Source organism: Balaenoptera ricei, chromosome 6 (assembly GCF_028023285.1).
Source record: "Balaenoptera ricei isolate mBalRic1 chromosome 6, mBalRic1.hap2, whole genome shotgun sequence".
Lineage (NCBI taxonomy): Eukaryota > Metazoa > Chordata > Mammalia > Artiodactyla > Balaenopteridae > Balaenoptera > Balaenoptera ricei.
In genome coordinates this window covers 86,133,936-86,161,390 of record NC_082644.1, presented here as the reverse complement: position 1 = coordinate 86,161,390, position 27,455 = coordinate 86,133,936, and the positions used below count along the sequence as shown (strand labels likewise).

General features: G+C 51.6%; 3 protein-coding genes across 10 annotated transcripts in view; 2 read left to right on the top strand and 1 right to left on the bottom strand.

The window, feature by feature from the left end:
* Window positions 1-1,189, top strand: part of TLN1 (talin 1) — a 31,813-nt gene extending 30,624 nt beyond the window's left edge. For both annotated transcript variants that reach the window (XM_059925030.1, XM_059925029.1), the window contains 3 exons: window positions 29-211; window positions 362-490; window positions 620-1,189. In XM_059925030.1, coding sequence (XP_059781013.1) covers window positions 29-211; window positions 362-490; window positions 620-745 — 438 coding nt within the window. In that variant the 3' untranslated portion in view covers window positions 746-1,189. The remainder of the gene's footprint in view (window positions 1-28; window positions 212-361; window positions 491-619) is intronic.
* Window positions 1,190-6,577: 5,388 nt separating this feature from the next.
* Window positions 6,578-14,115, top strand: TPM2 (tropomyosin 2). Of its 4 annotated transcripts, none has more exons than XM_059925028.1 (9): window positions 6,578-6,891; window positions 7,330-7,455; window positions 10,372-10,505; window positions 10,604-10,721; window positions 10,819-10,889; window positions 11,029-11,104; window positions 11,605-11,667; window positions 11,826-11,895; window positions 13,972-14,115. In XM_059925028.1, the coding sequence occupies exons 1-9, from the start codon at window positions 6,778-6,780 to the stop codon at window positions 14,052-14,054; spliced, it is 855 nt and encodes a 284-aa protein (XP_059781011.1). In that variant the 5' UTR covers window positions 6,578-6,777; the 3' UTR covers window positions 14,055-14,115. The 4 variants fall into 4 exon arrangements, with proteins under 4 accessions (XP_059781011.1, XP_059781009.1, XP_059781010.1 ...); XM_059925026.1 differs by lacking the exon at window positions 11,029-11,104 and adding an exon at window positions 11,349-11,424 and having other exon boundaries at window positions 6,582-6,891; XM_059925027.1 differs by lacking the exon at window positions 13,972-14,115 and adding an exon at window positions 12,864-13,196 and having other exon boundaries at window positions 6,583-6,891.
* Window positions 14,116-15,062: 947 nt separating this feature from the next.
* CA9 (carbonic anhydrase 9) lies at window positions 15,063-26,139 on the bottom strand. Of its 4 annotated transcripts, XM_059925022.1 has the most exons (12): window positions 24,784-26,139; window positions 20,492-20,744; window positions 19,596-19,625; window positions 19,172-19,342; window positions 18,896-19,038; window positions 18,722-18,814; window positions 17,553-17,619; window positions 16,437-16,594; window positions 16,085-16,229; window positions 15,928-15,954; window positions 15,400-15,481; window positions 15,063-15,268 (listed from the first exon to the last, which is right to left on the bottom strand). In XM_059925022.1, exons 2-12 carry the CDS (start codon window positions 20,730-20,732, stop codon window positions 15,202-15,204), a joined length of 1,224 nt encoding a protein of 407 aa, XP_059781005.1. In that variant the 5' UTR covers window positions 20,733-20,744; window positions 24,784-26,139; the 3' UTR covers window positions 15,063-15,201. The 4 variants fall into 4 exon arrangements, with proteins under 4 accessions (XP_059781005.1, XP_059781002.1, XP_059781003.1 ...); XM_059925019.1 differs by lacking the exon at window positions 24,784-26,139 and having other exon boundaries at window positions 20,492-22,912; XM_059925020.1 differs by lacking the exons at window positions 15,928-15,954; window positions 24,784-26,139 and having other exon boundaries at window positions 20,492-22,914.
* Between the last annotated feature and the right edge of the window lie 1,316 nt (window positions 26,140-27,455).

The following is a 27,455-nucleotide window of genomic DNA, read 5'->3' as shown; positions in this document are numbered from 1 at the left end:
ATATTGTAATCTAATCTCCCTGTTTCAGGCGCGGATGGTGGCTGCAGCCACCAACAATCTGTGTGAGGCAGCCAATGCAGCTGTCCAAGGCCACGCCAGCCAGGAGAAGCTCATCTCATCAGCCAAGCAGGTCGCTGCCTCCACAGCCCAGCTCCTCGTGGCCTGCAAGGTCAAGGCTGACCAGGACTCTGAGGCAATGAAACGGCTTCAGGTGAGGAACCTTGACCCATCCCATTGTACCTTGAGCTGTGCTGCTTTAAACTGTCACCCCCAAGGCATGCTTTCTGTGAGGGAGTTGAGGGACTCTCTCAGCTGGGACCCTACCTGAGTTCTCAACTCATGCTGCCTTCTCTCTACCCAGGCTGCCGGCAATGCAGTGAAACGAGCCTCGGATAACCTGGTGAAGGCGGCACAGAAGGCTGCAGCCTTTGAAGAGCAGGAGAACGAGACAGTGGTGGTGAAGGAGAAGATGGTCGGGGGCATTGCCCAGGTAAGCTCTGTCCCAGACACTCTGAGGGACACTGTCAGCAGGGCGGTCCCAGTGCCCGTGCCGGTCCCAACTACCCTAAACCCTAACGCACACACGCACTGACCCGAGTCCCTGATCTCCATCCCTCAGATCATTGCCGCCCAGGAAGAGATGCTTCGGAAGGAACGAGAGCTGGAAGAGGCGCGGAAGAAGCTGGCACAGATCCGGCAACAGCAGTACAAGTTCCTGCCTTCAGAGCTTCGAGATGAGCACTAGGGCGGCCGCTTCTGTTCGACGCAGACCTAGCCCAGAGACTGTGCCTGCCACCACCAAAGCCTTCTGGGCTATCGGGCCCAGCCTGCCACCCCAGCACTGCCCGAAGTGCCTGCCAAACCCCGGGCCTGGCCCTGCCCAGTCCCACTGCACATCCCCTGTCCCTTCCCGGATCCAAGTGCCTTCATGCCCTAGGGCCCCCTAAGTGCCTGCCCCTCCCCAGAGTATTAACGCTCCGAGAGTATTATTAACGCTGCTGTACCTCATTCTGAACCTGCCAGGGCCCCAGCCCGCTGCACCCCGCCAGCAGCTTCCAGCCAGTCCCCACAGCCTCCGCTCTTCTCCTCCTTTTTGATACTGGCGAGCCCCACCCACAGCTACCTGTGGGGGCCGTGAGGGTGCAAGCCCCCAACAGGTCATGCTCCAATAAAGGTGATTCTGCCTGCAGCCTCTGCCTGGCTTCATGAGGAGGTTCCCCCAGGGCAGGGCAGAGAGAGTGGGATTCAGTTCTGTACCCACTTGATCTGTCTCAGAAATGGAGTGGGGGCAGACCGGCAGTCTGCCCCGAGGCCCCTTCCTCCTACTTGCACGCAGATCCCTGAAGTCATCCTAGTCAGGAAGCTGTCCCCGAGGAGTCGCACTCCTGTTGTCCCCTAGCTCACTGGCCAGTGCCTGCGCCTCACCAAGTGTCATTCTTCTGTTGCTGGGACAGCAGCTGCCGCTGCTCTATGCGGCTGCAAGGGACACTCTGTGCTTCATCACTGCTCAGAGGATGTGAACAAATCCAGTCCCTAGCCAAATCCAAATTTTCAAAAAGCAGCTTTGCTGAAAACAGTAAGCCTACGGATACAAGTGTCTGGGCCTAAGAGAACTGTGGCCACAGATTTGGTTGAGGCAGTTAACAAGCAAAAAATCCAACCTGAGGCTGCCTCAGGTAGGCTCAACTGTTGACCAGGTTGGGCACTTCCAGGCCCTCCCAGGCCTCTGCTGCCTAGAATAGCGCTAGAAGAAAAGTAACTGATAAAGCCGGACCCAAGTGTGAGGCCGCATAATCAGAGACCAGAGCTCCCCTAGTGGCCAGGCGGGTGCTGGCAGCCCTGTTGCAGCTGCCCTGCTAACCTGTAGGTTGAGTGGAGGGAAGCGGTCAGGGAGGTGGGTGCTGTGTGCTTCCACATCCGCCCACGCTGCCCACGCTGCATGGACCCCCTGGCAGTCCTCTCAGATCTGCCGCTATTTTCATGCATGATTCTTTAACCAGCCTTGCTGCCCAGTGTTATTTCCTTGCTTCTCCGTCCAAGCAGAACACAATTACTGCCCATCTGCTGCTACTCTTGTCACCTCCTGTCGCCTCCTTGAAGCCATGACATCTTCTACTCCTATCCCATTAGAGTAAGTTTAAAGTAGACAGAATGAGTTTGTCCTTCCCAGGGCTGCCCATTAGGGGAGGTGCCAACTTCCTACCATCACTCGTGTCGCCTGTGATTAATTCATTCAATATTTACTAAGCCATGCCCATGCTAAGCACTGGAAAACAGAGATGTATTATCACCTCTCTGACGCAGACTGGCAACTGCAATACGTACTGCTGTGGCCCCCTAACCCCAGGTTCAATGTCCTAGCATCGTTGAGGACCTTAGAGATCAAATCCCTTTTACAACTTCCCCAACAAGTGATAGTCCAGCCTGTTTGAACTCCTCCAGCTATGAGCCCAGGACAGCTGCTGACTCCTGCTACCACTTCCCTGCCATATCCTCAGGAACTGTGACCAATCACGTACCTCTCACTAGTGATGCCTCAGGGAGCCTTCTGGGGAGAGACTTGAATACCCATTAGACCAGCAGTTCTTAAAATGTGGTTAGCCCTCCAGCCCCTAGAGGTTCCCAAGACCCTTTCAGGGGTCCATAAGGTCAAGATTATTTTCATAATAATACTAAGACATTATTTTCCTTTTTCACAGTGTCAACATCTGCACTGATGGTGCAAGAACATTGGTGGGTAAACTGCCTTAGTACAAATCAAGGCAGTAGCCCAAACTGTACTACAAATAGTCATTGTAGTCTTCACCACCATGCACTAGCAATTTAAGAAATAAGTGCTGTCTTCTTACTTAAGAATGTCCTTGATGAGGCAGTAAAAAAATATTAATTTTATTAAATCTTAGTCCTTTAGTAACAAGTCTTTTCAATATTCTGTGTGATGAACTGGGAAGTATGCATAGAGCACTTCTGCTGCATACCGAAGTATGGTGGTGTCTCAAGGAAAGCACCTAGACAATTCTTTGAGTTGTGAGCTGAACTAGTTGCTTTTTTCATGGAGCACCACATTTACCTGCAGGAATGACTGACAGACAAACCATGGTTATCAGACTTGGGTATCTGGGAGATCTTTTCTCGAAAAACAAAACAAAACAGAGTGTGTCACTTCAGGGAAAAACCTGACGGTACTTGTTGCCAATGATACAATTCAAGCTTTCAAGTGAAAACTAGAATTTTAGAAAACTTGTTTCTGCCATGAGCTTTACAGCTTCCCCACATTTAAACTTGTCTGTTGAAACCATCATGATTTTTTAAATAATATATAGTGAAATGTATTGACATTTGAAACATCTGCATAGCTCAGTGAATCATTTTCCAAATGACCAATGCTTGATGTTACAAAATTATCCCTGGGTAAAAGATCCAACCAAAGTGCAATACAGACTAATTGGTTACAATGAAACATTGTACAAAAAGGTTATTGATATGGTTTCAGGTTCCTCATTGCAACTAACCCTTAAGAGCATACCATCTGTCAAGTGTTGATATAGCATCAAAAAAGAATATCCAGGATCACCCAAAAAGGCTACAAATACCAATGACCCTCGAACAACATGTGTTTGAACAGCACTAGTCCACTTATATGTGGACTAGTTTACTACAGTACTACGTGATCTGTGGTTGGTTGAATCCAGGGTTGCAGAATCATGAATACGGAGGAACCGAGCATACAGAGGGTTAGGTTACGGATTTTCAACTTCACAGACCCCTGTCTTGTTCAAGGGTCAGCTATATACTATTCTCTTTTCCAACTACGTATCTGTGTGAGACTAGATTCTCTTCCTATACAGTACTTTAAACAACCAACACATAGCAACAGATAGAAAGCTCAAGTAGATTTTGAGAATCCAGTTGTCCTCTATTAAGCCAGATATTAAAGAGATTTGCAAAAATGTAAAATAACTGCCATGCTCTCACTAATTTGGGGAGGTGAATATAGTTATTTTTCATTAAAAGTATGTTAACATGGTAATGTGTAATGGGTTTGTTTCTGTTACTTTTAATGAATTAATAAATATTGAAATTTTTTCTTAGTTTCCATTTTAATATGGTAAGTATCGATAGATATAACCCACTCCAACAAAAGCTTTTTGGATCTTCAAACGCCACTCTCAATTTTTAAGAGTGTATGAGGTTCTAAGATGAAAAAGTTTGAGAATTGGCCCACTAGACCATGAGTTCCCCTAGATCCACATAGTATCTTTGTGAATTCTGAACCTGGTGCACAAAAAATTCACCCGGCAAATGTTTACCAAGTGTCAACTCTATGCCTGATGCTATGCTACACTGGGGATTCAGAATTGAAAAAGACAGTCCCTGTTCTGGAGACCAGTGAAGGAGGCAAACAGGTACAAGGACAGTTATAACAGGGACTATGAGAATGTCAGTCAGGAGCCTTCACCAAAAACATGCACCTGTTAGGTGGAGAGGGTGGTCAGGACAAGTGGCTAGGGAAGGCTTCCCAGAAAAGCTGCCACTTGGTCTGTCTTTACAGCCACCAGGAATCAGGCAAGGGAAGAGCATTTTAGGGAGAGAGAACAGAATGCATAAAAGGTGGAAGCTTCAAGAAAAGTATGGTGATTTCCAGCTCCTGCACTTAGCTCAGTATGAATGCTGCACAGAAGTACAAGTCTGTGTACTGGGGGTGAGGTTGGAAATGAAAGGAGGTAGAGCTAGAGAAGTGGGCAGGAGCCAAAACAAAGGGCCTTATATACCATATTAAGAGATGTGGATTTTTCCCATCAAAAGAGGGAGGGCGAAGGGAGGGGTTTTGGAGTATTTTAGGGTCCTACTTGCACCAACTTTAAAAAAAGACTTTTGTGTAACAATGTCGAGGAGAGCTGGGGAACCAGGAGTAAGACCACAACAGACACAGGGAGGAGGATAATATAAGGAGCTGCCCAAAGCAACCCCAGAGACTTCTGAGGAGGAACCTCATTTGTAGGAAGTAGAACCTACAGGATTAAGTGGATGATGTGGGAAGTGAGGGACAGGGGAGCTCTTGATTACCCGCCAGGGGTCTGGCACTGGCTACAGGGTGGATGGAAGCGACTCTCAAGAGTTTGGGGAAACAAGGAGACGGAGTGAACACCGCGAGATCAGTTTTGTTCCATGTGTAGCAGCAGTCGCCTAAGCAGATCTAAATACATTTCAGAGCCCCTCCCTCCCCGCCCCCACCTCGCCCGGCCCGGGACCCAGGGTTCCCACGGTTCCCGCGCCGCCAGCAAAAGCCAGGCCTCCCGCCCCTCTGCCCCTGGGGAGCAAGGCTTCCTCCGCCTGGTCTCCCCTTTCCCCCCTTCCAAGGCAGCTCTCCACTTCCTCTCCCCCCACCCCACCCCGAGAAAAACGAAAACAGCCTGGCGCCCGCCCGTGCCTCTGATTTCCCGACCCTAGGCCCCGGCTCCCGGAGCTCTTTCTGGCGGCCTCGGTCCGAGGGGACACCTCACCCCCAGCTCCTGACGCCCAGCAGCTCAGTAACTCTTACCCTCGACCCTGCCTTCCTCGCCCCAGCCCGGCCCCGCCTCCCCACGGGAAACATCCCAAAAAAGGGCAGAAAAGAAATTTCAGCGTAAAGCTGGCTCACAAGGGAAGAGAGGAGAGTCCGCCGGGAGAAGGGGAGGAGAAGGGAGGGCGCGCGGGGAGGTTAGGCGAGCGCGGGGGTGGGTGGGGGTGAGTGGAGGGGCGGTGGAGCCGGTGGAGCCCGGAGGGGGGCAAGGAAGGGACGCAGAGGGACGCGTCCCGGGAGGGGATGGACTCGGCGGAGGGGAGCGCGCCGCGTCCTGCCCGGCAGGCAGAAGCCGCGTGGAAAATATGCGGGGCACGTGGGGGTGGGGCAGGCGGGGCACGGAGCTGGGTTCCGAGGCCCAGAGACCATGGAGGAGGGGCCCTGGCTCCAGAGGCAGGGGCTGGAGGGGGGTGGAAGGGGGAAGAGAGGTCAGGCCCGCCCTCGGGGGCAGCCAGCAGGGCCTCGCCCCGCACTCTGGGCTCCCCTCCTGACTCAGTTTCCCCAAGTCCCTAGAGAGACTCTCCGCTATCACTGCCACGTGGGTAACGCAAACCCAGAGTCTGGGACTCAGGGTAAACTGAGGCAGTCGAAAGGCGGAGGAGCCCCGCCTTCCAAGAGACATTTAATCCGAGGGGATTTGCATGAAACTTCTAAATTAAGTGCAGCGGCTGCTGCAGCTGAGGGGGGGGACACTCCGGTCCTTGCGCCCGGGCAGCTGCTGTGAGCTCAAACCCCGAAATAGCCCCAGGGCCCCCAGCCGCAGCTGCCACTGGGCCGGGCTGTCACTCAGAAGAAGCGCGGAGCCCCCAGCCCCAGGGTCCCCTCTCCTCTGCAACGCTACGGTTTTTTCTTTCGGCAGACTCTCCATCTACTTTCCCTTCCGACGGCCGGGGGGAGGAGGGGTGGGAGGGGGGGAAGGGAGGGGGAGAGGCGGAGCCCCGAGGGGGCGGTCCCGAGGGGGTGGGCGCAGGGGGTGGCCGCGCCCCCCGACCCTGCAGTGCTTCTGCCCCTACAAGGTTTGGGCTGCGGTGGGGGAGGGTCCTGGCCCCCGGCTCCGCCCGGTCCCTCCCCGCCTTTTAGGCGCCCGCGCGGCTGGGACATCCCAGTCCCGGTTGGTCCTCCTCGCCCGCCACCCGTGCGACCATTCGCGCAGCCAGCCCAGTCAGCCCGGTCCACCACACAGCCCGCCGGCCGGCCGGTCTCCCACCGCAACCATGGACGCCATCAAGAAGAAGATGCAGATGCTAAAGCTGGACAAGGAGAATGCCATCGACCGCGCTGAGCAGGCCGAGGCCGACAAGAAGCAAGCTGAGGACCGCTGCAAGCAGGTGGGGGCCCCAGGCCCGGCGCAACCCCCGCCACCACCCCACGATGAGGGTGGGGTAGGCCCTGCCCGGTGCCCCCTCAGCCTCTGGCCTGATGTCCAAGGCTCTCTACTGTCCAGTGTGAGGGCTGCTGGGCCTTCACAGTACCCCCCAGGGCCCTAGCCAGAGCCACGCTTCACCTCACCCACCATAGCCTGGGGAGCCCGGGTCCCCCCCTTTCCACTCCTGCCCTTGCAGAGCCATGATGGCCCTTGCTCCTTGGGGTTGGAAGCTCTCTCTCCACTCCTGCCAGGTCCCTACGACACCCCTGGCTGCACTGTCCCTCCTCTGCTATCCCTCTTCCTCCCTGACAGCCTCTACATATCTCTTAGTACCCCCTCACACGCACCCCTGCCTCCTTCCTGGGCCTGGGCCTGGCTGACTGAGGCCTTTCTCTCCCAGCTGGAGGAGGAGCAGCAGGCCCTCCAGAAGAAGCTGAAAGGGACGGAGGACGAGGTGGAAAAGTATTCTGAATCAGTGAAGGATGCCCAGGAGAAACTGGAGCAGGCTGAGAAGAAAGCCACCGATGTGAGTGTGGACCTGGGGGACGGTGGGAGATTTAGTGCACTGGGAGGGGTGCCAGACATGGGGATGGAGGGGACCTTCAGCACCAGGACAGAAACCGTTTCCTCTCAGGAACCCAGGCTAGGGCAAAAGCTGGCACAAATAATCCAAGACAGTGGGTAAATCAAAACCACTTCCCACTTCCCCCAGAGGACACAGTGTTGTAATTCCGTTTGGTTCCAGCTCTTAGCGTGTACAGTGACCAAGCAATGAGTCACCGTGGGGGTGGGTGGTACAAGAATTTACCATCCATCTCAACTAATCCTCCAGCTGAAAATGGAGAGGAGCCTGCAGCTACCTTTTTGGGGTGCGGGTTGTGGCTGTAGGCGCCGTTGGGCAGGGGGAGGGGAGAGGAGTTCAAAGAGGGGCCCTGACTTGACCTACAGCCCCAGGGGGCCATTAGAAATTCCCTGGCCTTGACTTCTGGCTCCAGCGGCCCTGCTATGCACTAGAGCGCCAGCTCAGGTTCTGTCGGTCCCTCACTTACCCTCATTAAGCTCTCGGCCTCGAGACCATGGCAGGCCACGGGGCAGAGGGACAGAGCCACAAACGCCATGGCAGCCACCTTGGCAAGTTCCGCTCACTCGGAGATTTCTCTGCCCACCCCCCACCCCTAACCAGACTTCTCCACCTCCTGCCATTCCCAAACCACCGCCCACCCCCCCCCCGAGGTAGGAGAACGGCCATCAGACTTTGGACATGGTACTTTCTCTGCCTCATGCTCCCCGTTTTCCTTCCACCCAGGATTAAGTTTAAGATGAGCCTGCGGTTGGGTGGATGGGGGGATTCACATACGCACGGTCTGAACATCCGAGATCAGAGATGACATTACTGTTCGTATTGACCATTATCCTTGTTCCCCATCCCCCCTAGCCCCAAGGTTGGTTTCTCTGACCTCCAGCCTTAGGTTTTGGTTCTTCACCAGACCTGGCACTTGGGAGGGAACTGACCTGCAGCTGCTAGTGAAGACGACCCTGGGCATCTGACACTCTATAAATAACTGAGGCCCAGTGCAGCTGGAGTAAGGACTGGAAACCCAAGGAGCTAGGTGGGGGCTGGAGGGAGGAGGGGAAGACAGGGACAGAGCTGGGGAAGCAGGGCAGCAGCACCAGTAGAAGATAGGAAACGGTGCCCAAACATTGTGTGACCGTGAACACAGCACTTAACTTACACGGTGCCTCAGTTTCTCCTTTCTCTCTTGCTTCTCATTTGTGCAGTGGGGATGGCACTGCCTGTCCTGCGGTTAGAGGGCAGCATCCGTAACTGGGAAGAACTTGAGAAGCAGAAAATGGCAGAAGTCATTCCTGTGATGCGGGCCCCAGGACTTCCCAGATTCTCCAAAGTCATTTGTCACCCCACTACCATGAAGAGTTTCCCTTTTACAGAGTCTCATCTCTCTCTAGAATAGACCTCCAGTATCCCCCAGAGTCATTCTTCCCAACCCCAGTGCTGTCCCAGAATCCTTCCACACTGAGTCATATGGCCCTGTGCCCAGGATGGGCTCTTGTCACTCTAGGTGGCCTTCAGCACCTGGAGGATAAGCTGCAACTACTTTCTATATATGGTGTTGTTTCCCCTGCCCTACACTATCACTCAGGACCTGCTTTCTACTCCCTCTACCCCCAGTGCTGCCACCCATCTCTTCCCTCTCACTCTCTTCTTCCCCTACACTGGTCCTTTCTCCTTTCCAATCCTAAATCTCGGGGTTTCTGTGTTTTGTCCTTGAGGGAGAGACAAGGGATAACCTAACGTTTATGGGGTGTGGACTCTGCAGGCACATATTCAAGTGCTTTCTGCATATTATTTTACTATTCCCCAAGATTGCTTATCATCAGAATCCCTTGGAAGCTTTGAAAAAAAAAAAAAAAAAGATGGAAAGATTTCCAAGCCCCTGCCCTGGAGATCTCAGTTCAGTGGCTCCAGCATGGAGCTAGAGAACCTGGTATTTTTTATACACCTCCCAGATGATCCTGTTATTAATCCAGTATTAGAAGCACTGCATTATCTCAGAACAGCCTACAAAGTAGGAACTGCTATTGTCAACTCCAACTTAAAAAGGAGGAAACTGAGGCTTAGAGAGACTAAATAAGTTACCCAAGGTCACACAAGTAGCTCAAAGACAACAGTGTCACTCAGAGCTGATGCTCTTAACACCAAGTTGCACTACTTCTCTCATTTTCCTTTATTGGGACCCTTCTTGCTCTGTCCTCTCTTTCTCAAGGTATCGTCTGTTTCTGTGCACGTTCTCCAAAACCACCATGATTTTGCCTCTGTACTGCAGGATCGGTGGCTGCAGGGTCAGTGTGATCTGCCACTCACACTGCCCTTGCACCGACCCCACTTGCCTTGGGCATTGGCAGGGAGCCCCTTGGTACAGCCTAGGGAGTCCTAAATAGGCCTGGCTTGCCTCCAGAGCCTCCCGCTAGGAGTCTGCCTGGCAGCGACTGACATCACAGAGCTTGATTCTGTGATTGGCGGTTTTTAGCAGCACTGCAGTCTGGTTGGCCTGATTCTTCCCCACCCCTTGCTTGGGCCAGGCTCTGCTGAGAAGGAGTCAGGGCTGCCTCAGACCTGGTCCCAGCAGTTGGAGGGCTCTCAGGAGGGATGGAGGGATTTGTGTGCAGATAACCACTGGAGATTATGCACCGTGCTAGAAGAGGCCCTGTAGCAGGGGAGTGGAGCTTGTCCAGGAGGGCATGTTTTGGGCTGGAGCACAGAGTCTGCACAGAAGATGGTTGGTTTGGGGGGAAAAAAATAGGTTGAAAGTCTGGAGGCCAGAAAGCCTAGGTTCGTTCTGACAAGAATCTTAACCATCCTCTGAAGCCTCTCTGATCCTCAAGGCAGACAAAGCCTTTCTGACCTCTGACCTTTGACTCACAGGCTGAGGCAGATGTGGCCTCCCTGAACCGCCGCATTCAGCTGGTAGAGGAGGAGTTGGACCGGGCGCAGGAGCGCCTGGCTACAGCCCTGCAAAAGCTGGAGGAGGCTGAGAAGGCAGCTGATGAGAGTGAGAGGTGGGCAGGGGGGTCCTCAGAGGGTGGACCGGGGAGGGGGCTGGGAGCCTGTCTCTGCTGGTCCTAACCCGACCCCTACCCCTCTCCCTGCCTCTCAGAGGAATGAAGGTCATCGAAAACCGAGCTATGAAGGATGAGGAAAAGATGGAGCTGCAGGAGATGCAGCTGAAGGAGGCCAAGCACATCGCTGAAGATTCAGACCGCAAATATGAGGAGGTGACAGCCCTGCCCCACTTCCTTCTCACTCCCAAGTCCCAGACACCCCCGGTCATTCACCATGGATCTCCTCCTCCTCTCTTCCCCATCCCCACAGGTGGCCAGGAAGCTAGTGATCCTGGAAGGAGAGCTGGAGCGCTCAGAAGAGAGAGCTGAGGTGGCTGAGAGGTAAGGACACCGCAGGGTGGCAAGTGAAACTCGGCTTGAGCCCATGGCTCTGGGGCAGTCTGCACAGTGGGGAGGCAGTTTCCCAGGCGTGGGACCACAGGGACAGGTCCTGCCTCTGACCCCTACCTGCTGCCCCCAGCCGAGCCAGGCAGCTGGAGGAGGAACTGCGAACCATGGACCAGGCCCTCAAGTCCCTGACGGCCTCAGAGGAGGAGGTAGTCACCTCTCTGGACCTTTCTGGGCAATGGCACCTTCTCTAGGCTCACCTTCCCCTCCATCTCAGGCTGCTCTCTCTCACCTGCTGGGGGTCGGGAAGGGCCTGGGGCTCCTAAACTCTGCCTGCTGTCACTCTCACAACTTTGCTCTTCTCTTCTCTCCTCCACCCCTCCCCCACTGTGCCATCTCCGCTGTCTCCCCCACTGTGCCCTCACACCCCACCCTGCCACACACCCCCTGCAGTAAATGTGGGGACCTAGAGGAGGAGCTGAAAATTGTTACCAACAACTTGAAATCCCTGGAAGCCCAAGCGGACAAGGTAGAGGGGGGTAGAGGGGCAGTGAGGATGGGGTCCTTCAGGGGAGGGAGGCGATGGGCCCAGGCAGGGCAGGGCCAGATGTTTGATGGAGACAAAATCAGGAGTAGCCTGTGGGGCTCCGTGGAGAAATGAAGGACTTGTGGAGGCGATGAACTGATGGCATGTGTCTGTCCCTAAAAGTATTCCAGCAAAGAAGATAAATATGAAGAGGAGATCAAAGTGCTGGAGGAGAAGCTAAAGGAGGTGAGAGTCCTTCCAGTCCAAACCCCCCTCAAGCCCCCCAGTACCCGCCAGAGACCTCCTGTGGCAGGGGATTTGGGGACAGGGATGGAAGAGAAGGTTGATAGTGTCTGGGAGGGCCTAAGCTCTTGTCATTTTTCCCATCTTGCCTTTATGCCCAGGCTGAGACCCGAGCGGAGTTTGCCGAAAGGTCGGTGGCAAAGTTGGAGAAAACCATTGACGACCTGGAAGGTAAAAGGGATATTCCTCTGTACCCCGGAACCTTTGAAAATAGGTCCATACTCCCCATGACTTATCTTCCCATCCCATGATACTTGCCAGTGGTAAATTAGGGTTGGACCACCTAGGACTCCACGGACTCTGGCGGTCTGTGCCTCCCATCCAAGTAGATGTAGCCCCGTCAACTCCAGTGCTTCTCAAACTTGAGCGAGCATGAAAGTCCCCTCAGAGTTTTTAAAACACAGATTCCTGGGTCCTCCTCTGAAGTGACTGCTGACTTCGGGCTGAATCTGTGTCTAACAAGCTCCCTGGTAACGCTGATGGCTGCTGGTCCTCACACCACACTGAGTAGCACTGATCTAGACAATTCTGTTTCCAAGTGCAGCAACTTCTTCATTAAATAGAGAGCTATTTGGTTTAATATCTAGGTTTTCATGATAACATTAATGGAAAATACTTTTTGAAGCTAGATTTGGTGAAAACAAACATCCAGGCATTTGCTAGTCTGTAGCTACTTCTCACTGTTACCGACAACACTGTGCCTAAAACTGTCTTTCCTTTTTACTTCATTTTCATAACTCCCTCTTCTCTTGCTTCCAGCCTTCTCAGGCAAGCCTCAGTTTTCTCTCCAACTTTAGGACTTTAGAACGTTCTGGCTTGAGCGCCCTCCCCTTGAAGCAAGCACTCCTGCTTATGCAAAGGACTGTGCCCCCAGGCCCCTGGGGGAAGCAGGAGCTCCTGGGGGGAAGCACCAGTTTGGGGTACAGAGAAGAGCAAAAGACATAGGGGTACAGAGAGGGGAGGAGGGGGCCCTGACAGCTGTCCAGCCTGTCCTCTGGCCTGTCTCTCTCACTCCATCTTCGTCCACCTCTCTCTGATTCTTGTTCTCTCTTTCCATTACCCTCTCTCCTTCCATTCCTCTTTCCCTCCATTCCCTCTCCCCACACTCCCACCTGGCCCCCCTCCCCTGGACCCCCCAGACGAAGTCTATGCACAGAAGATGAAGTACAAGGCCATCAGCGAGGAGCTGGACAACGCACTCAACGACATCACCTCCCTCTGAGCCTCTCACCAGTGTGGCCCGTGGCCCCTTCTCTCTTCTCCTTTCCATTCTCTGTATGGGGAGGGGGGCAAGCAGGAGGAGCAGAAATTGCCAACATTGCACAGCCAGGCTGGACGCAGCCTAGGAGAGCCCCCGTCACAGCTGCTGCCCACCCTGGCATTTGCTTCATCCTTCTATATCCATCCACTCCTTCCTCTACCCGCCAGCCTCTCCCGCTCTCTGCTGCTTAATAAACTCAACTTGGTCTCCACGCTGTTTTCCTGCCCTCCAGAGAGCACTTCCATCATCCCCACAGAGCACTGGTTCACTGCTGAGACCCTGGCTCCTACGGGCACCCCTGATCTTGTGACCCCCCTCCCCTACTGAGCTCACCCACAAAACACTGTGGCCCACACCGGAACCCCCTCTGCATGACTCTCACTGCTGCATGTGGGCACGTATGACCACGTCAGTCAACCACGGGCCCTCTGGTGCCTCTGAGACACACACCCTTCTACAGACCCAGGCATGTCACTGCCCTTGGAGCGTTCAAGCTGTGATTCCAGGATCTAAAAGAATGACTGGAAGGGAAGTGGAATGGTGAGGTGCAGGGGAGGGGCGAGAAGGTTGTGAATGGTCTGGGATGAAGTTTGGAAAGACACTGGATGGCAGCACCATGGGGCTTTCGCTGCAGGTCTGTTTTCTGCCTCGAGTCTGTCTGTCTGTCTGTCTGACACTCCCTTTCCTGGCTCAGTCTTTGTCTTTCCTCCTGCTTCCAACTCTCTTCAACCTTTTAAAGAAGGAGGGTAAATTAGTTTATGACTCAGGTCTTCCCATCCCACCTCCTTGGCCCCGAAGCCTTGAGTGAGGCGTCCCTGTCTGCCTTGTTCAGTCCATCCATTTGTCCCACCTACAGGGTCCTCAGATCCCTGAATGTTTGGGTCTTCCTGTGTCTCCAACCCACTCCGTGTCTATTTGTCACATCCCCTGTCCATGCCTCCCCATGTTTCTCCCCGCCCCACCTCACGGGTTGCTTCCCCTCACAGAGACCTTGGCCAGTGCCAAGGAGGAGAACGTGGAGATCCACCAGACCCTCGACCAGACCCTGCTGGAGCTCAACAACCTGTGAGGGCTGGCCCTGCCCCCAGCCAGGCTACAGTTGCCACCGAATAAAACTGATGTTACCAGCATCACGGGGCCCTTTAAGCCTTTCTTGGGTGTTGGGGATGGTGGTGGTGGTTTTCCAAAGTGGAGAAGGTGGGGAGGATGCCTCAGGGGAAGAGTGGAGTTGGAAGGACCCCTGAGTGAGCCAGAGGGGTGGGGCACTGGGCCTACTGAGGAGGGGTTGTGAACAGGCTGTGTGAAGCAGAGAAGCCTGGCAGGGCTGGGGGGACATCTGGCCGTTACTCCCCACAGAGCAAAGGAGCTGCTGTCAGCGGCACTGCCCCATTCCAGCAAGCGGCTGGGCCGGACGGCACGACTGGAAGGCAAAGCTGCAAAGCTACATAGGTTTTACTTGAGCAGGGTGAAAACCCAAAAGCCTCAGTGTGATTTTAAGCCTAGAGACCAAGCCTGCCCACACACACACAGTCATTCCAACAATATCGGTCATTTCTCCCTGCTTCCTGATAACATCTACATGAGGCAGAATCATGTCCCCCCACCAAAGATGTCCATACCCTAATCCTGTGAAATGTTACCTTACATGGGAAGGGGACTTTAGTTAAGCTAAGGATTTTGAGTTGGGGAGGTTATTCTAGGTTAACTGGGTAGGCCCAACATAATCACAAGGGTCCTTATAAGAGGGTGGCAAGAAGGTTAAAAGCAGTTGTAGGAGATGTGACAATGGAAGCAAGAGATTGGAGTGATGCAAGGAAGGGGCCACAAGCCAAGGAATGCTTGGCTTCTAGAAGCTGAAAAAGGCAAGAAAATATCCTCTCCTCAGGAGTGTCCAGAAGGAACCAGCTCTGCCAACACCTTGACTTTAGCCCATAAGATTCATTTTGAACATCTGACCTCTAGAACTCTTAAGAGAATAAATTTCCGTTACCACTGTTTGTGGTAATTTGTTACAGCAGCAATAGGAAATGAATACACCATCCTGTGATTTGGGGAACAAGGATATGCCTTCCACAGATTTTATTAGAAATATTTATTTAAAAAAAAATATCTTTGGAGGTTTAAAAGGAAGTAGTGTAATGGGCAGGACAAAGTCTCCAGCTCCCCCTCAGATTCCTCTGGCCAGCTTCTCTGCACATTCTCCAAGTTGCAGACCTCTAGGCAACAGTCTCCGTGACCTCTGCCGGGTGGTAGCTGACACTTCCTTTGGTCCCACTTGGGTGTCTACACAACAGGGAACCCTAATCAGAAATCTCACCAAGGATGAGCTCATTTGCATGCAATTTGCATGAAGCTGTTCTGGACTCCACTTGGGGAGCAGGGGCTGGGCCTAAGGGAGAGGGTTAGTAAAATACCTTTGCTGCCTTCTCATTTGCACAAGGAAGGCGATGCCGGTAACAGCAAAGAGAAGGCCAAAAACCAGGGCCAGGATGTCTCCTGGAGGGAGGAGGAGAGAAACTGCCTCAGGAAGTGAAGAGGAGTCTGTGGGTTCTCTCAGAGCCTCTTCCACCTGTCCCCCACCCCTGCCCCAAGTTCTCCAGCTGCCCCCAGCGTCTCTGAATCCAGCAGAGGCCAGCAAAGGGATGGGGGTGGATACACAAGGAGGGGTAAGATAAGCACTTTTTTCCTCTCTAAAAACAAAATGAAAGAGGTTGTTTGGGAAGGAGGATGCAAGGAGACTTCTGGAGCTTCATTCTGACCAACTCTTGCACTGGGGACAACAGGGGAAGCCCCCTGCCTTGATTTGATGCTATCCTATTGGGGTTGGAGTGTGTTCTGCAGAAATAGAGAGGTAGCAGTGGTGGTCCTGACTAGCCCCTGAGGCTGAGCGGCGCCAAGGGATGCCCCCAGCCTCAGGAACTAGCGGAGGGGCACAGACTCACCAGCAGCGAGACAGGAATTCAGGTGGACTGAGGAGAAAAAGGAGACATTAGAGCCAGGGGTTGTGATCACCAGTGACAGACAAATGAGGACACATGGGGAGGATGAGGGACCTGTGGCTGGGGGCAGGGGGCATGACATCAGTAGACAAAGCTGCACCTGGCTCAGTGGTCCCAGGGCTGCTGTCCACTCCAGCAGGGAAGGAGGCCTCAATTATTCGCCCATTCAAAGGCTGTGTAGCTCGGAAGTTCAGCTGTAGCCGAGAGTCATCAGGTCCCCACAGGGAGTCAGAGAGGGTGTGGAGCTAGGGAGGTCAGCAGACAGTGGGGGTGGGCTCATGACACAGAAGCAAAAGGGTCACAGGCTTACAGCCAGGACCTCAGGAACCCACTGTCCACGTCCCCCTCATCCCCCACACGGCCGCTTCATCTCTTTATGCCTCCTCTTTCTCACCTCCACCTACAACCCTTTCCCCCTCATCCCCTCTGTCACCACCACACCCCAGCCCCACCTGCTTAGCACTCAGCTTTACTGTCTGGTTGAACACAGTCCAGATGACTCCCTGGGCACAGGGGGGTGTGGTGAGAGACCCCTCATATCGGAAGTAGAGGCTGAGGTCAGAGGGCAGCAGTGCAGATACATCCAGTCCTGGGACCCAAGTCTCAGAGTCTGTGGAGAGGACCTGTGCTGGAGTCCCACATAGATTGACCGCCTCCCCCGCCATTACACACAACAAAGCTTTGGGGTACAGGAATACATTTTTATCTCCCAGAAGCCAAGCTGACTCAACTCCCTGAAACCACTTCTTCACTAGGTATATCCCTTCCCATAACTCAGCACAACAAGACATGACACTTCTTCACTAGGTGTATCCCTTCCCATAACTCAGCACAACAAGACATGACACTTCTTCACTAGGTGTATCCCTTCCCATAACTCAGCACAACAAGACATGACTCAGAAGAAAGTAAAAGGCTTTGGGGCTCACAGAGTGAGAGAATTGCTCCCCTGGCCCTCCCTCTGAGTCTTCACTCTTACTTTGCACACTGTGATAACATGCTGGAATGCAGATTTAAGCCCAGAGTAAATCAAAAGAGAAAATGAGTTGAATAACTTGTAAATAAATACCTATAACTTTAAAAACAGACACAAAACTCAAAAAAACACAGTTCTTTCTAGTTTAGCAAAACTTAAGGTCCAGTTGGGCAAGTGAGGTTTAAAATGACCTAGAGTGACTGAGAAGGAAAGAAAGATTTCCAACAAAAGTATTTACAAATTTAAAATATTTGATGCTTATGAAGGAGTAATAGACAGCTCTCAGAAAAATTTTAGCTCTCCAGACTCAACCCCTTAAGTTCCAAACACTATTTTTTTGGTCTTATTTGGTTTTTGTCTTATCTTAGTTTCTGTTTGGTTTTTAAACATAAAGCCTGTGGCCAGCAGTTTGCCTTTGCCTGTTTGCCTGTGTTCGGCTTCATAGTTATTATCAAGGTCACAGTAGGCCAGTTCACATTTCAACCCCTCTCTGTGGGAGGGAGCCCTTCTCCATCCTCAGACCTGAGGCTCCCCAAGGGCGGTTCTTTATGAACAAGGGTATCAAGGGTAGTTGCCAAACCAACAAACTGACCTTCCTCGGCGATTTCTCCCAAATGTGACAGCAACTCCTCGTAGGCGCTGTTTTCTTCGGGGCCTTCCTAGGAGATGATAGTGCAAGATGGATTCATACATGTATTTAGGGTCATGGCTGGAGGCCTGAAGGTGAGGTGGGTTCCCATAGTCCTCCCCCAGTTCCCAGCTCTGAGAACGCTGGGGGAACACAATATTTCATGTGTTATTACTCAAGGTCGATATACTCCTACTTTGCAAACTGACATAACTAGGCAGACTAGTTTTCAATGGCAAACTGGAGGAAGAGGAGGATGGTGGGTCACTTTACCAGGATACAAGGTTCTCAATGATGGGCTCTACTTACTTTTCTAATCTCACTCATCATTAACTCCACACACATTCTGTGTCCCCACCACAGAAAACCCCAGTAACCTTTGTATTCATGTTACCTCTGCATTCACCTTAATAATTCATGTGTTTGAGTTTTGGAGCCAGGACATGGTATTTCCAAGGTGCTTCTCTGAACTTTGTGCTGTGAGGCTGGCTTTAATGAGTCAGGGAGGGAGTGAGCCTAACAGGGAGGGAGTGAGCCTAACAGGGAGGGAGTGAGCCTAACAGGTGTTTCACCATCCACAGGTGTCTCACCATCCCTCCAACCTACTGGCCTCCTCTAATCATTGTGTATGTACTCTTGATCAGTACAGGTCCAAAGAGGTCACTAAATGCTTCTCTAGACAATATTGCATTTCGCAAAGGGGAAATTAGGGGTTATAAGAGTATTAGAGAAATGACTCTTCCTGATGTCCATTCTACTGCATCTGCCATTCCCCGAATGGGCCATATTCTGAGTCTTTACATGTACCGTTCGCTCTGCATGGAATAACTCCTTTTCTTTCCCACTAGTGAAGGCTTCAAGTTTCACCTCCTCTGTGAGGCCTTCCCTGACTACCTTGTTCACTCTGCGTCCTGTGTATATGTCTATCCTGTCAGCCTCCCTCACTGGCTGTGGGGAGACAAGGATCCACAGTTTCGGAATCTTTTGTTGGGGCCCAGCTCACAGTGGGTGTTAATGAAAGAACTAATGAGTAAATGAAGATGATAGCCAGGTGCGGGGTGGGGTCTCTGGGGCAAGCTACTCTGAGCCCGAGGGCTGGGGAAGCAGGGGTGGGGGGCGTCCAGGGCTGGTACCTGCAGAAAGGCGGCCAGCACGGCCAAGCCCCCCGGGCGCCCCAAGGCCTCGTCAACTTTGGCAAATGCCGTGCTGAGGTGAACCACATGGATCTGGAGAGGACACGGTAGGAGTGGGCGAGATCCCCTACCCCGCGCCCCACTTCGACCCTCCGCGGACAGCTGCGCGCTCACCTCGGCAGGGAAACGGTGACCGCCAACCGTGTGCTCCGAGCCCGGGCGACCCGCAGCCCCCCAGTGCAGATGCAACTGCAGGGCCCGGTACTCCTGCCCGGGACCCAGGGCCATCTCCAGCCCGGGAGGCAGACTCAGCTGCACTGCGTGGTGAGAGGCAGGTGAGCCGGGCCCGCCCCTCCCTCCGGAGAGCGCGAGCCTAACTCCCAGGCACAGTCCCTCATCCCCAGATAGCCTCCGCCCCTTCCCCGAGGCTCCGCCCCGAGACCGCCTCACCGGTGTGGCCATTGTTGCGCAGGCGCAGTTCTGGTTGTGGCGGGAGCGCAAAGCCAAGGAGTTCCAGGGGTCGCAGGGCTGGGCAAAACGCGGTGAGCTCTGGACGGATATCTACCGGGGATTGAAAACGGCCAGCGCAGGCGGGGGACACCTGGGGCCATGGCGGAGCGCCTGGAGTGGGAGAGTATGTACAGGAAGTTTGATGACAAGATCAGGAACTTTTAGGGAAGCTGAGTAGAAAAAGTGATGGGGTCGAGTCAGGAGGCATCCGAACGGGAGATAGAAATAAGGGATGTGGAGGGAGAGAGGCAGCGGGTGGTGTCAGGGACTGGCAGACGTGGATGCGGGGGAAGAGGGCGCGGGGTGCGGGCATCAGCAGAGCTGGGTGCCCAGATTGGGTCTGTGCAGGGGGTGGGTGTCTCACCTCCATAACGCCAGTGACTGTGGTCATCCCCTGCATAAATGAGAAGAATGAAGAGGCTGATCTTTGAGCCCAGTCCCTCCCCAGCAGCCAAAAGGAGGTGGGTCTCCTTCACTAGCAGAGGTTCACAAACTCAGATGTCTTACAGAAGCGTAGCAGGTAACAGAAATGCCTGAAGCAGGCCAGGTGTAAAGCACTATAGATGGCAGCCAAATAAAACGCCACAGCTTGATGGGCCACACAAAGATCCTACTGGCCCCGGAGATACCAGTTTGCGACCACTGTCTTAGGGTCTGTAAAATGGGTGGAGGCCTCAGTTCCCAGGCCCAAATCAGTAGACCTTTTTCTCCCTTACTCATCCCTCCTCCCCACTCATCCTGTTCCCTTTCTGGTCTCCAGCTCGTTTTCCAGTTCCTGGCTTGAGAGTCAAGATACCAGGTTCCCCTACCTGCTGTTTCCTTAGTCCTAGGTCTCAGTTTCCTCATCTGTAGACTGAAGATGAGGTGATTTCTACAAGCTCTTCCTGCTGTTCCTCTGGTACACCCCCATCCTTCCTCTTCTCTCCCCTCATACTCTTACTTCTCTCCACCTTTGTTTTCTCTCCACATTCCTATTTTTCTCCTCTCCAGCCTCCCCCTTTCTTCTTTCCCATCTCTTCCTGCTTACCTCTCTCCATCTGTGCCCCTTTTGGTCTCCCCATCTGTGCCCCTTTTTGTCTCCCCATCTAGCTCTGAAAGGGGGTAAAGGGCTAGTGGCATGGGAGCCCCTGGGGTTGGGAAAAACTACCGTCAGAGTACAGGCTCCTCTCCTTCCCTGAATAATCCCTACCTGGGTTGGGTTTAATGAGGGGAAGCATCAACCTCCTGGAGCCTAGATTTGCAGAGCTGATGACCACTTACCTTTTTTGTCTCTGTGGGCATTATTCTGGGGGCCTTGAGTATCCCTGGGAGTCTCAACAGTAGGTAGATCCTCTAACTTCAGAGAATCCTCTTCTCCTGCTTCAGTCTTCATTCCAGGTGGATCCAACTCTCCAGGTGGGTCCTCCTCTCCAGGTATATCCTCTTCACTGGGCAGGTCCTCCTCACCCAGTGGATCGTCTTCCCCAGATGAATCTCCTCCTGTGGTGGGAGCCTCCTGCATCCTGAGCAGGCTCTGGGGATGGGCAGGCACCAGGAGGAGCAGTAACAACAGCAATTGGACAGCGGGGCCTGGGGCAGGGGCCGGGATCAACAGAGGGAGCCAGGGGCTGGGGCACAGGGAAGCCATGCGGCTGACTGTGGGGTGTCCCGGGACACGGTGTGTACGGGCTGTACGTGCATCAGAAACAGGAGCTGGATGGGGGAGGAGCAAGCCTAGAGGGGAGTAGACTGGCTCACAGAAGGCCCTTTTGTAGAGATGGAGCCAAAGCCCTGCAGGTCTGTCTGGCCCTGTGCCCCCTCCCTGATAGCAAAGTGGGCATGGGGTGGAGTGAGCGGCAGGTATGTGCGCAGGCAGAAGGTTATCAGGGTCATGGGCTCAGCCTGGAACCCAAGGCACCACCTGGCACTATACAGGTTCTCCCTGGCACTGCCCGGCTGCTCGCCAGCCAACCTCAGCTAACCCTGGCCTGCTTCCCAGTCCCAGGCAGCTGGGGCCCCCACGTCCTCTGACTGAGAGGGGAAGCAGCCCATATATACACCCCTGGCCCAGCCAGGGAGCAGGTGAAGGGGTAGGGCAAGCTGCTGGGGGAGTCTGGGGGTGGGAGGGTGGATGGATGGGTAGGTGGGAGGCGAATTTGAGAATGAATGGAAAACTGTATATATTTATGAGAGAGTCTGATAGGTTTAAACTGAACGTATTATTCATCATATTACACCTTTGCTCAAAAACCTTCATTGGCTTTCCACACTCTACCCAAGTATCTTCTATCTGCCCATCTTCTCCCTCTAGTTGACTTCCAAGTCCCTTCAAAATCTTACCAAAGAGACTTTTCCATCTTTTCTCCTACCACTCTCCCTCATACCCTAGCCAAATTAAACTATTCATTTTTTACCCAAACCTTTGACCACCTTTGTTCATTTAGTTCTCACTGCTGGGAATGCCTTTCACTCTTCTCTTTATTTAGCATCTACCGTATGTCAGGCACTGGGCTAATGGACTAGATGTATGGAAATGAATAAGACACAGTCCCTGTCCTGAGGAGCTCGCTCTCTTGTGAGTGAGGGCAAAAATTATCATAATATTTGGGGGAGAGAGATAAATTCTGCCTCAGAAAGTAATACAGAAGTAGGCAAAATTTGATCAGGGCTTAAAAAAGTAGCAGTTCAATTGGTTTAAAAAAAAATGGGGAAAATGGCATTCTGGGCAAAAGGGAGGCACCAAATATTTTGAGCAGAAGAATGACAGAATCCAAATCTCATTCTAGGTTATGTTGAAGGGTAGTGTGGAGCACAGATTGGAGGGGGAAAGTGGGTGCAAGGAGATGAATAGTGAGAGGACCCCAACAATGGGCTGGGATTCCCAGTCTGCCTATTCACTTAACATTTGGTAAGCTTCCTCCAGTCCTCCAGGCACTGTTCTAGACCCTAGGGATGCAGCATTGAACTGGAGAACAGCCTCTGCTGTTCTACAGCTCACATTCTAATAAGGCCCCTATGGCTTCAACAAACCAGAAGAGAGTAAGGCCATCTCAGGAGATTCTTATCTGGGGCTAACATTCAGTAGGTACATACACCAGTATGGTTGTATAGGTTAATTAAATATATTGAAATATTTATAATCTGGTTTGTAACTAGCCCCTAACTCCAGGGTGCTCCTGCTACCCCACTCCTCCCTAGGGACCGTCCTGACCTTATGAACTCACTAAAGAAGTAATGCTTGACACAGCAGGGGCTCCAGGACACCACTTGAATGCCCCAACCAGTTTCCACTCTGATAGGTCAGTACTTGTGCACGAATGCACCCACTAACATGTTAAACAGTTTTACTATCTCCTCTGTCTAAATCCCTTCTATTATTCAAGACTCAGCTCATACAACCACTATGGAGAATAGTATGGAGGTTCCTTAGAAAACTAAAAATAGAACTACTATATGATCCAGCAATCCCACTCCTGGGCATATATCTGGAGAAAACCATAATTTGAAAAGATACATGCACCCCAATGTTCATTGCAGCACTATTTACAATAGCCAAGACATGGAAGCAACCTAAATGTCCATCGACAGAGGAATGGATAAAGAAGATGTGGTCCATATATACAGTGGAATATTACTCAGCCATTAAAAAGGAATGAAATAATGCCATTTGCAGCAACATGGATAGACCTAGAGATTATCATAGTAAGTGAAGTAAGTCAGACGGAGAAAGACAAATATCATATGATATCACTTATATGTGGAATTAAAAAAAAATGATACTAACGAACTTATTTACAAAACAGAAACAGACTCACAGACTAGAAAACAAATTTATGGTTACAAAGGGGAAGGTGAAGGTGAGGGGTAAATTAGGAGTTTGGGATTAACCTATACACACTACTATATATAAAATAGATAACCAACAAGGACCTACTATATAGCACAGGGAACTCTACTCAATATTCTGTAATACCCTATATGGGAAAAGAATCTGAAAAAGAATGGATATATGTATATGTATAACTGAGTCACTTTGCTGTACCCCTGAAACTAACACAACATTGTAACTCAACTATACTCCAATATAAAATAAAAATTAAATAATAAGAAAAAAAAAGACTCAGCTCCAAGGCCATCTCTTCTAGGAGGTCTTGCTTGACCAACTCTACACCACAGGAAGAGATTTCTGGTGCCTCTGAACCACCACAGTTCTTTGCCCTCACTAAAAACCTTGTCTAGCATCCAATTCATATTAAGGTGATTTATGACATTATATCTGCTTTAATAGCCTTGAGGTCCATAAGGGCAGGGTCCAGTATTTGATTGATTGAGCCTGTCTTTTGTTCAGTAGTCTTTTATTATTGATCATTTTTCTCTCTGCAGATCACTGAGACAGGGCTTGAGAAAAACCAAACTAAAAGCCTTCCCTGCCCTCAGGGAGCCCATTGTCAATGGCCTGTGTGTGTCAAACCACAATTGTTCCAGGAGCAGGACATCACATTTCTACAGCACCCCAAACTGTCTGCCTTGTCAGAGTGACTGTCATACTGTATGCCAAAACTTGTATGGTTGAACAAGCAGTCTTCTTAGGAGGTAGTCAGCCTAACGATCTAGGTTGCCATTTCTGGAGCTAAATTAAGAGCCATCCATGGCAATCTGATCCAGTGTGCACTCCTGATGGTCAGCTCATTGTCTTAGTCAGCTGTGTTGTCAGAACCTTGGTTGGACCCAGACACATGGAAAGTACATGGTACTATCTAAATTGGATGGGCCTGGACAAGACAGAATGTGGTAACGACTAATCTAGTTGAGGTGGAGGAGGTCATGGGAAGCATGGAGGACAGAAACACCATGCTAACTGAAGTCTGGAGTCTGTATGTCTAGAACTTTCTCCAACACCAATCTTAGTTTTATTTCATATTCCCTCTTTCCAAACGTTTTGAATGTTTCCACCTTTTTCCTTTTTAGATCTCCATCAGGGTCTCCTTGTACAATTCTCCTTGGCACTTCTATGTGTCCACATGTCTCCCCTCCATCTCCGCTGCTTTTTCTCAGTATTTCAGAGTCCAGATTGCATCTAGGTACAGCTCTCTCTGTGTTACAGCTCCCTAATTTCCCAAGTGCCATTCTCCATTGTGCTGTCTCTTTCTTGAGCTCTCTATCTCTGTATGTGACTGTGTCTCTGGTCTGGGTGGGGAATGTGGACTCTGACCCAAGATCGTGCTTTTGCAACTGGGAGTCTGCCAAACCCTAAAACAGGTTTGAGCTCCCAGAGTTTTGTTTCCTGAGTCTCTCCAGGTTGGGACAGAGTGTACTCAGGACTGATTGACTAGGACACCCCCCTCCCCCCACCCCAGGCTAACACACAACCTCTCTGTGGTTGTTTAAGGCCAAGTTTTTGGTCATTAGGGTCTGTGTCTTAAGACATCGAGGGCCATGTCTCTGCTTATCCCAGGGCTGCAGAGGAGGGAGCTATTTGCTGGTGAAGTAGGAGGAAAAAGAGCCTCCTATTCCCCAGACATGGATTGGAAGCAAAGACAAATCACAGCCCTTCTGGGGCCCTGGGGACTTACCTGTAGTTCTGGCCCAGCTCACCATCAGTATTATTTTCCTAGGACTGCTGTAACAAATTAACACAAACTGGGTGGCATAAAACAACAGAGATTTATTCTTTCACAGTTCTGGAGGCTAGAAGTCTGAAATTAAGGTGTTGGCAGGGCCCTGTTCCTTCTGAAGGCTCTAAGGCCTCTTCTAGCTTCTGGTGGCTCCAGGCATTCCTTGGCTTGTGGCTGCATAACTTCAGTCTCTGCTTCTGACTTCACATGGCCTTCTCTTGTCCTTATGTCTTCTACTGGATGTCTCTTATAGGAACACTTATCATTGGATTTAGGGCCCACCAGGATAATCCAGGATGATCTTAAGATTCTTAATTTAACTACATCTGCAAAGACCCTTTTTCCAAATAAGGTCACATTCACAGGTCCTAGGGGTTAGGACATGGACACATCTTTATGGGGGCCACCATTTAGCCCACTACACCATCAGCCACTTTGGAACTGAAGTGGGTGCACGGGATGAGAAGGAATGAGCTTGTGTTGGGGACCCTCATGGCTTCTGCCCATATCCCTCTTCATGTCCTTTGTAGGCAGTTTCATCTACTCCCATGGCTTCTATACTTGATGACAGCCAAGTATCCCCAGGTTGGACTCTCCCCCATGTCGATCTATAACCACCTGCCAAATGGATATCCCCACTTGGATGTCCCACAAGTATCTCAAATTCAACAGGCCTCTAGCGGAATTTATTTGTCCCCAAACCTCTTCTTCCATACTCCACCAAGAGGTCTGAGCCAGAAACCTGGTGCCATCTTTCATCTTTTCCTTCACGTCTGACATTAAGTCATCAAGCACTATGGATTCTACCTTCTAAACTTTTCATCCTCATTTTTCATCCTAGTCCACAATTCCATCACCTCTTACCTGGGTAACTGCACCTGCCTCCTAATGGGTCTTGATGAGTCCAGCTAGCCAGGGTGATCTCTCTAAAATGCACATATAATCTCACTCCCTATTTAAGACCCTTGAATGTTTCCCATTGCCCTTAGGATAAAGTCCATAGTACTACTTGACATGGCCTTCAGAAGGCTGCAATTGCCCTGTTCTCCTTGATGGGTTTGCAACCTAGGTGGGTCCAGTCAGAGTGAAGCTCTCTGTATCTCTCAAGTATCTGATAACTGATGGAACTCACTTTCACTTTGTCCAGACATGGATAAGGAAACACACAGCCTCTGGAACTGTGGGCAGCCACCTTGTAACCCCAATGGAAGCCAGCCTTAAGATGAAGATAAAACCATGGAAGGCAGAGTGGAATGGTAGAAAGCAGTCCTTGGTGATTTGACTGAGCTGCTGGATTAAGCTAACCCAAGTCCCCCCCCCCCCACCCCATATCTGGACTTTTCAGTTGCATGAGCCGATAAATTATCTTATTGTTTAGCCACTTTGATTTACGATTACTTGTGACACAGTCTTACTGATATAAATTCCCTCTATGGTTTGGCCTGTGTCTACCTCTCCAGTCTCCTTTCTCATCACACTTTTCCTTTGCCATCTGTGCTCTAGTCTTACTAAACTTCTAGCAGTTCCTTGAATGCACTGCATGCGTGTGCATGTGTGTTTTATCTCCAAGCCTTTGTCCATGCTATTTGTCTCTCTGTCCACCGCACCCACATTGCCGGCCCTGCCTAGCCAGGTTATGTTTTGTTTATCCTCCTGGCATCCTTCAGTTCACATGTCCCTTCCTCTGAGAAGCCTCCCTGACTCCTAGGCTAGGGTCAGTCCCTTCACTCCTGCATGCATAGAAGCCTGTATTTCCTTTGTAACGTGTATCTCACTTTATGGTGACTCCTTACCATGTGTGTCATGCTGGATTAAAAGCATTCATAAGGGCAGGGGTCACATTTCTCTTGTCCCCCATTTCATCTCCATGCCTAGCATAAGACCTGGTGAGTGAGAGGCATTTAATTTTTGTAGAATGATTGGTAATTATTGTTCAAAGCATCCCTAGGGCTTCTCCAGCAGCCAGTGAGTTGAAAGCAGAGGTTGAGGGTAATTAAAGGACAGAGAAAAAAAAATTTTTTTTTGGCTGAGCTATGGGGATTGAGGGATCTTAGTTCCCTGACCAGGGACTGAACCTGGGCCCCCAGCAGTGAAAGCGCCGAGTCCTAACCACTGGACTGCCAGGGACTTCCACCACCCCCCAAATTTTTTTTAATTTTTTAAATTTATTTCTTAAAATTTATTTATTTATTTATGGCTGCATTGGGTCTTTGCTGCTGTGCGCGGGCTTTCTCTAATCGCATTGAGCGGGGGCTACTCTTCGCTGCAATACGAGGGCTTCTTATTGCGGTGGCTTCTCTTGTTGTGGAACACAGGCTCTAGGTGCACGGGCTTCAGTAGTTGTGGCTCGCGGGCTCTAAAGCACAGGCTCAGTAGTTGTGGCACATGGGCTTAGTTGCTCCACGGCATGTGGGATCTTCCCAGACCAGGGCTCGAACCCATGTCCCCTGCATTGGCAGGCGGATTCTTAACCGTCTTCCCTGGCCCCTCTTTCCTTTGGCTTTAGGGGAGAGAGGCGGGCAGAGTATGGTGTGCCTGACTTGCTCTGTGGGACCCTTGGTCCCCAGGGAATGAGTTGTCTCCGAGTGTCCTCACTGTGTCTTACTCAGCTCTGCCCTCTTCTTCCTCAA

What these genes read in the sequence shown, in the direction of transcription:
- TPM2 (XM_059925028.1), top strand. Translation starts at nt 6,778, where the DNA reads ATGGACGCCATCAAGAAGAAGATGCAGATGCTAAAGCTGGACAAGGAG. An exon ending in GCAGCTGATGAGAGTGAGAG is followed by an intron (nt 10,506 to 10,603) that starts GTGGGCAGGGGG and finishes CCTGCCTCTCAG; the next exon opens with AGGAATGAAGGTCATCGAAA. An exon ending in CAGACCGCAAATATGAGGAG is followed by an intron (nt 10,722 to 10,818) that starts GTGACAGCCCTG and finishes CCATCCCCACAG; the next exon opens with GTGGCCAGGAAGCTAGTGAT.
- CA9 (XM_059925019.1), bottom strand. Translation starts at nt 20,858, where the DNA reads ATGGCTTCCCTGTGCCCCAGCCCCTGGCTCCCTCTGTTGATCCCGGCC. An exon ending in CCCTGGGACCACTGAGCCAG is followed by an intron (nt 15,955 to 16,084) that starts GTGCAGCTTTGT and finishes TTTTCTCCTCAG; the next exon opens with TCCACCTGAATTCCTGTCTC. An exon ending in CAAATGAGAAGGCAGCAAAG is followed by an intron (nt 15,269 to 15,399) that starts GTATTTTACTAA and finishes CCTGTTGTGTAG; the next exon opens with ACACCCAAGTGGGACCAAAG.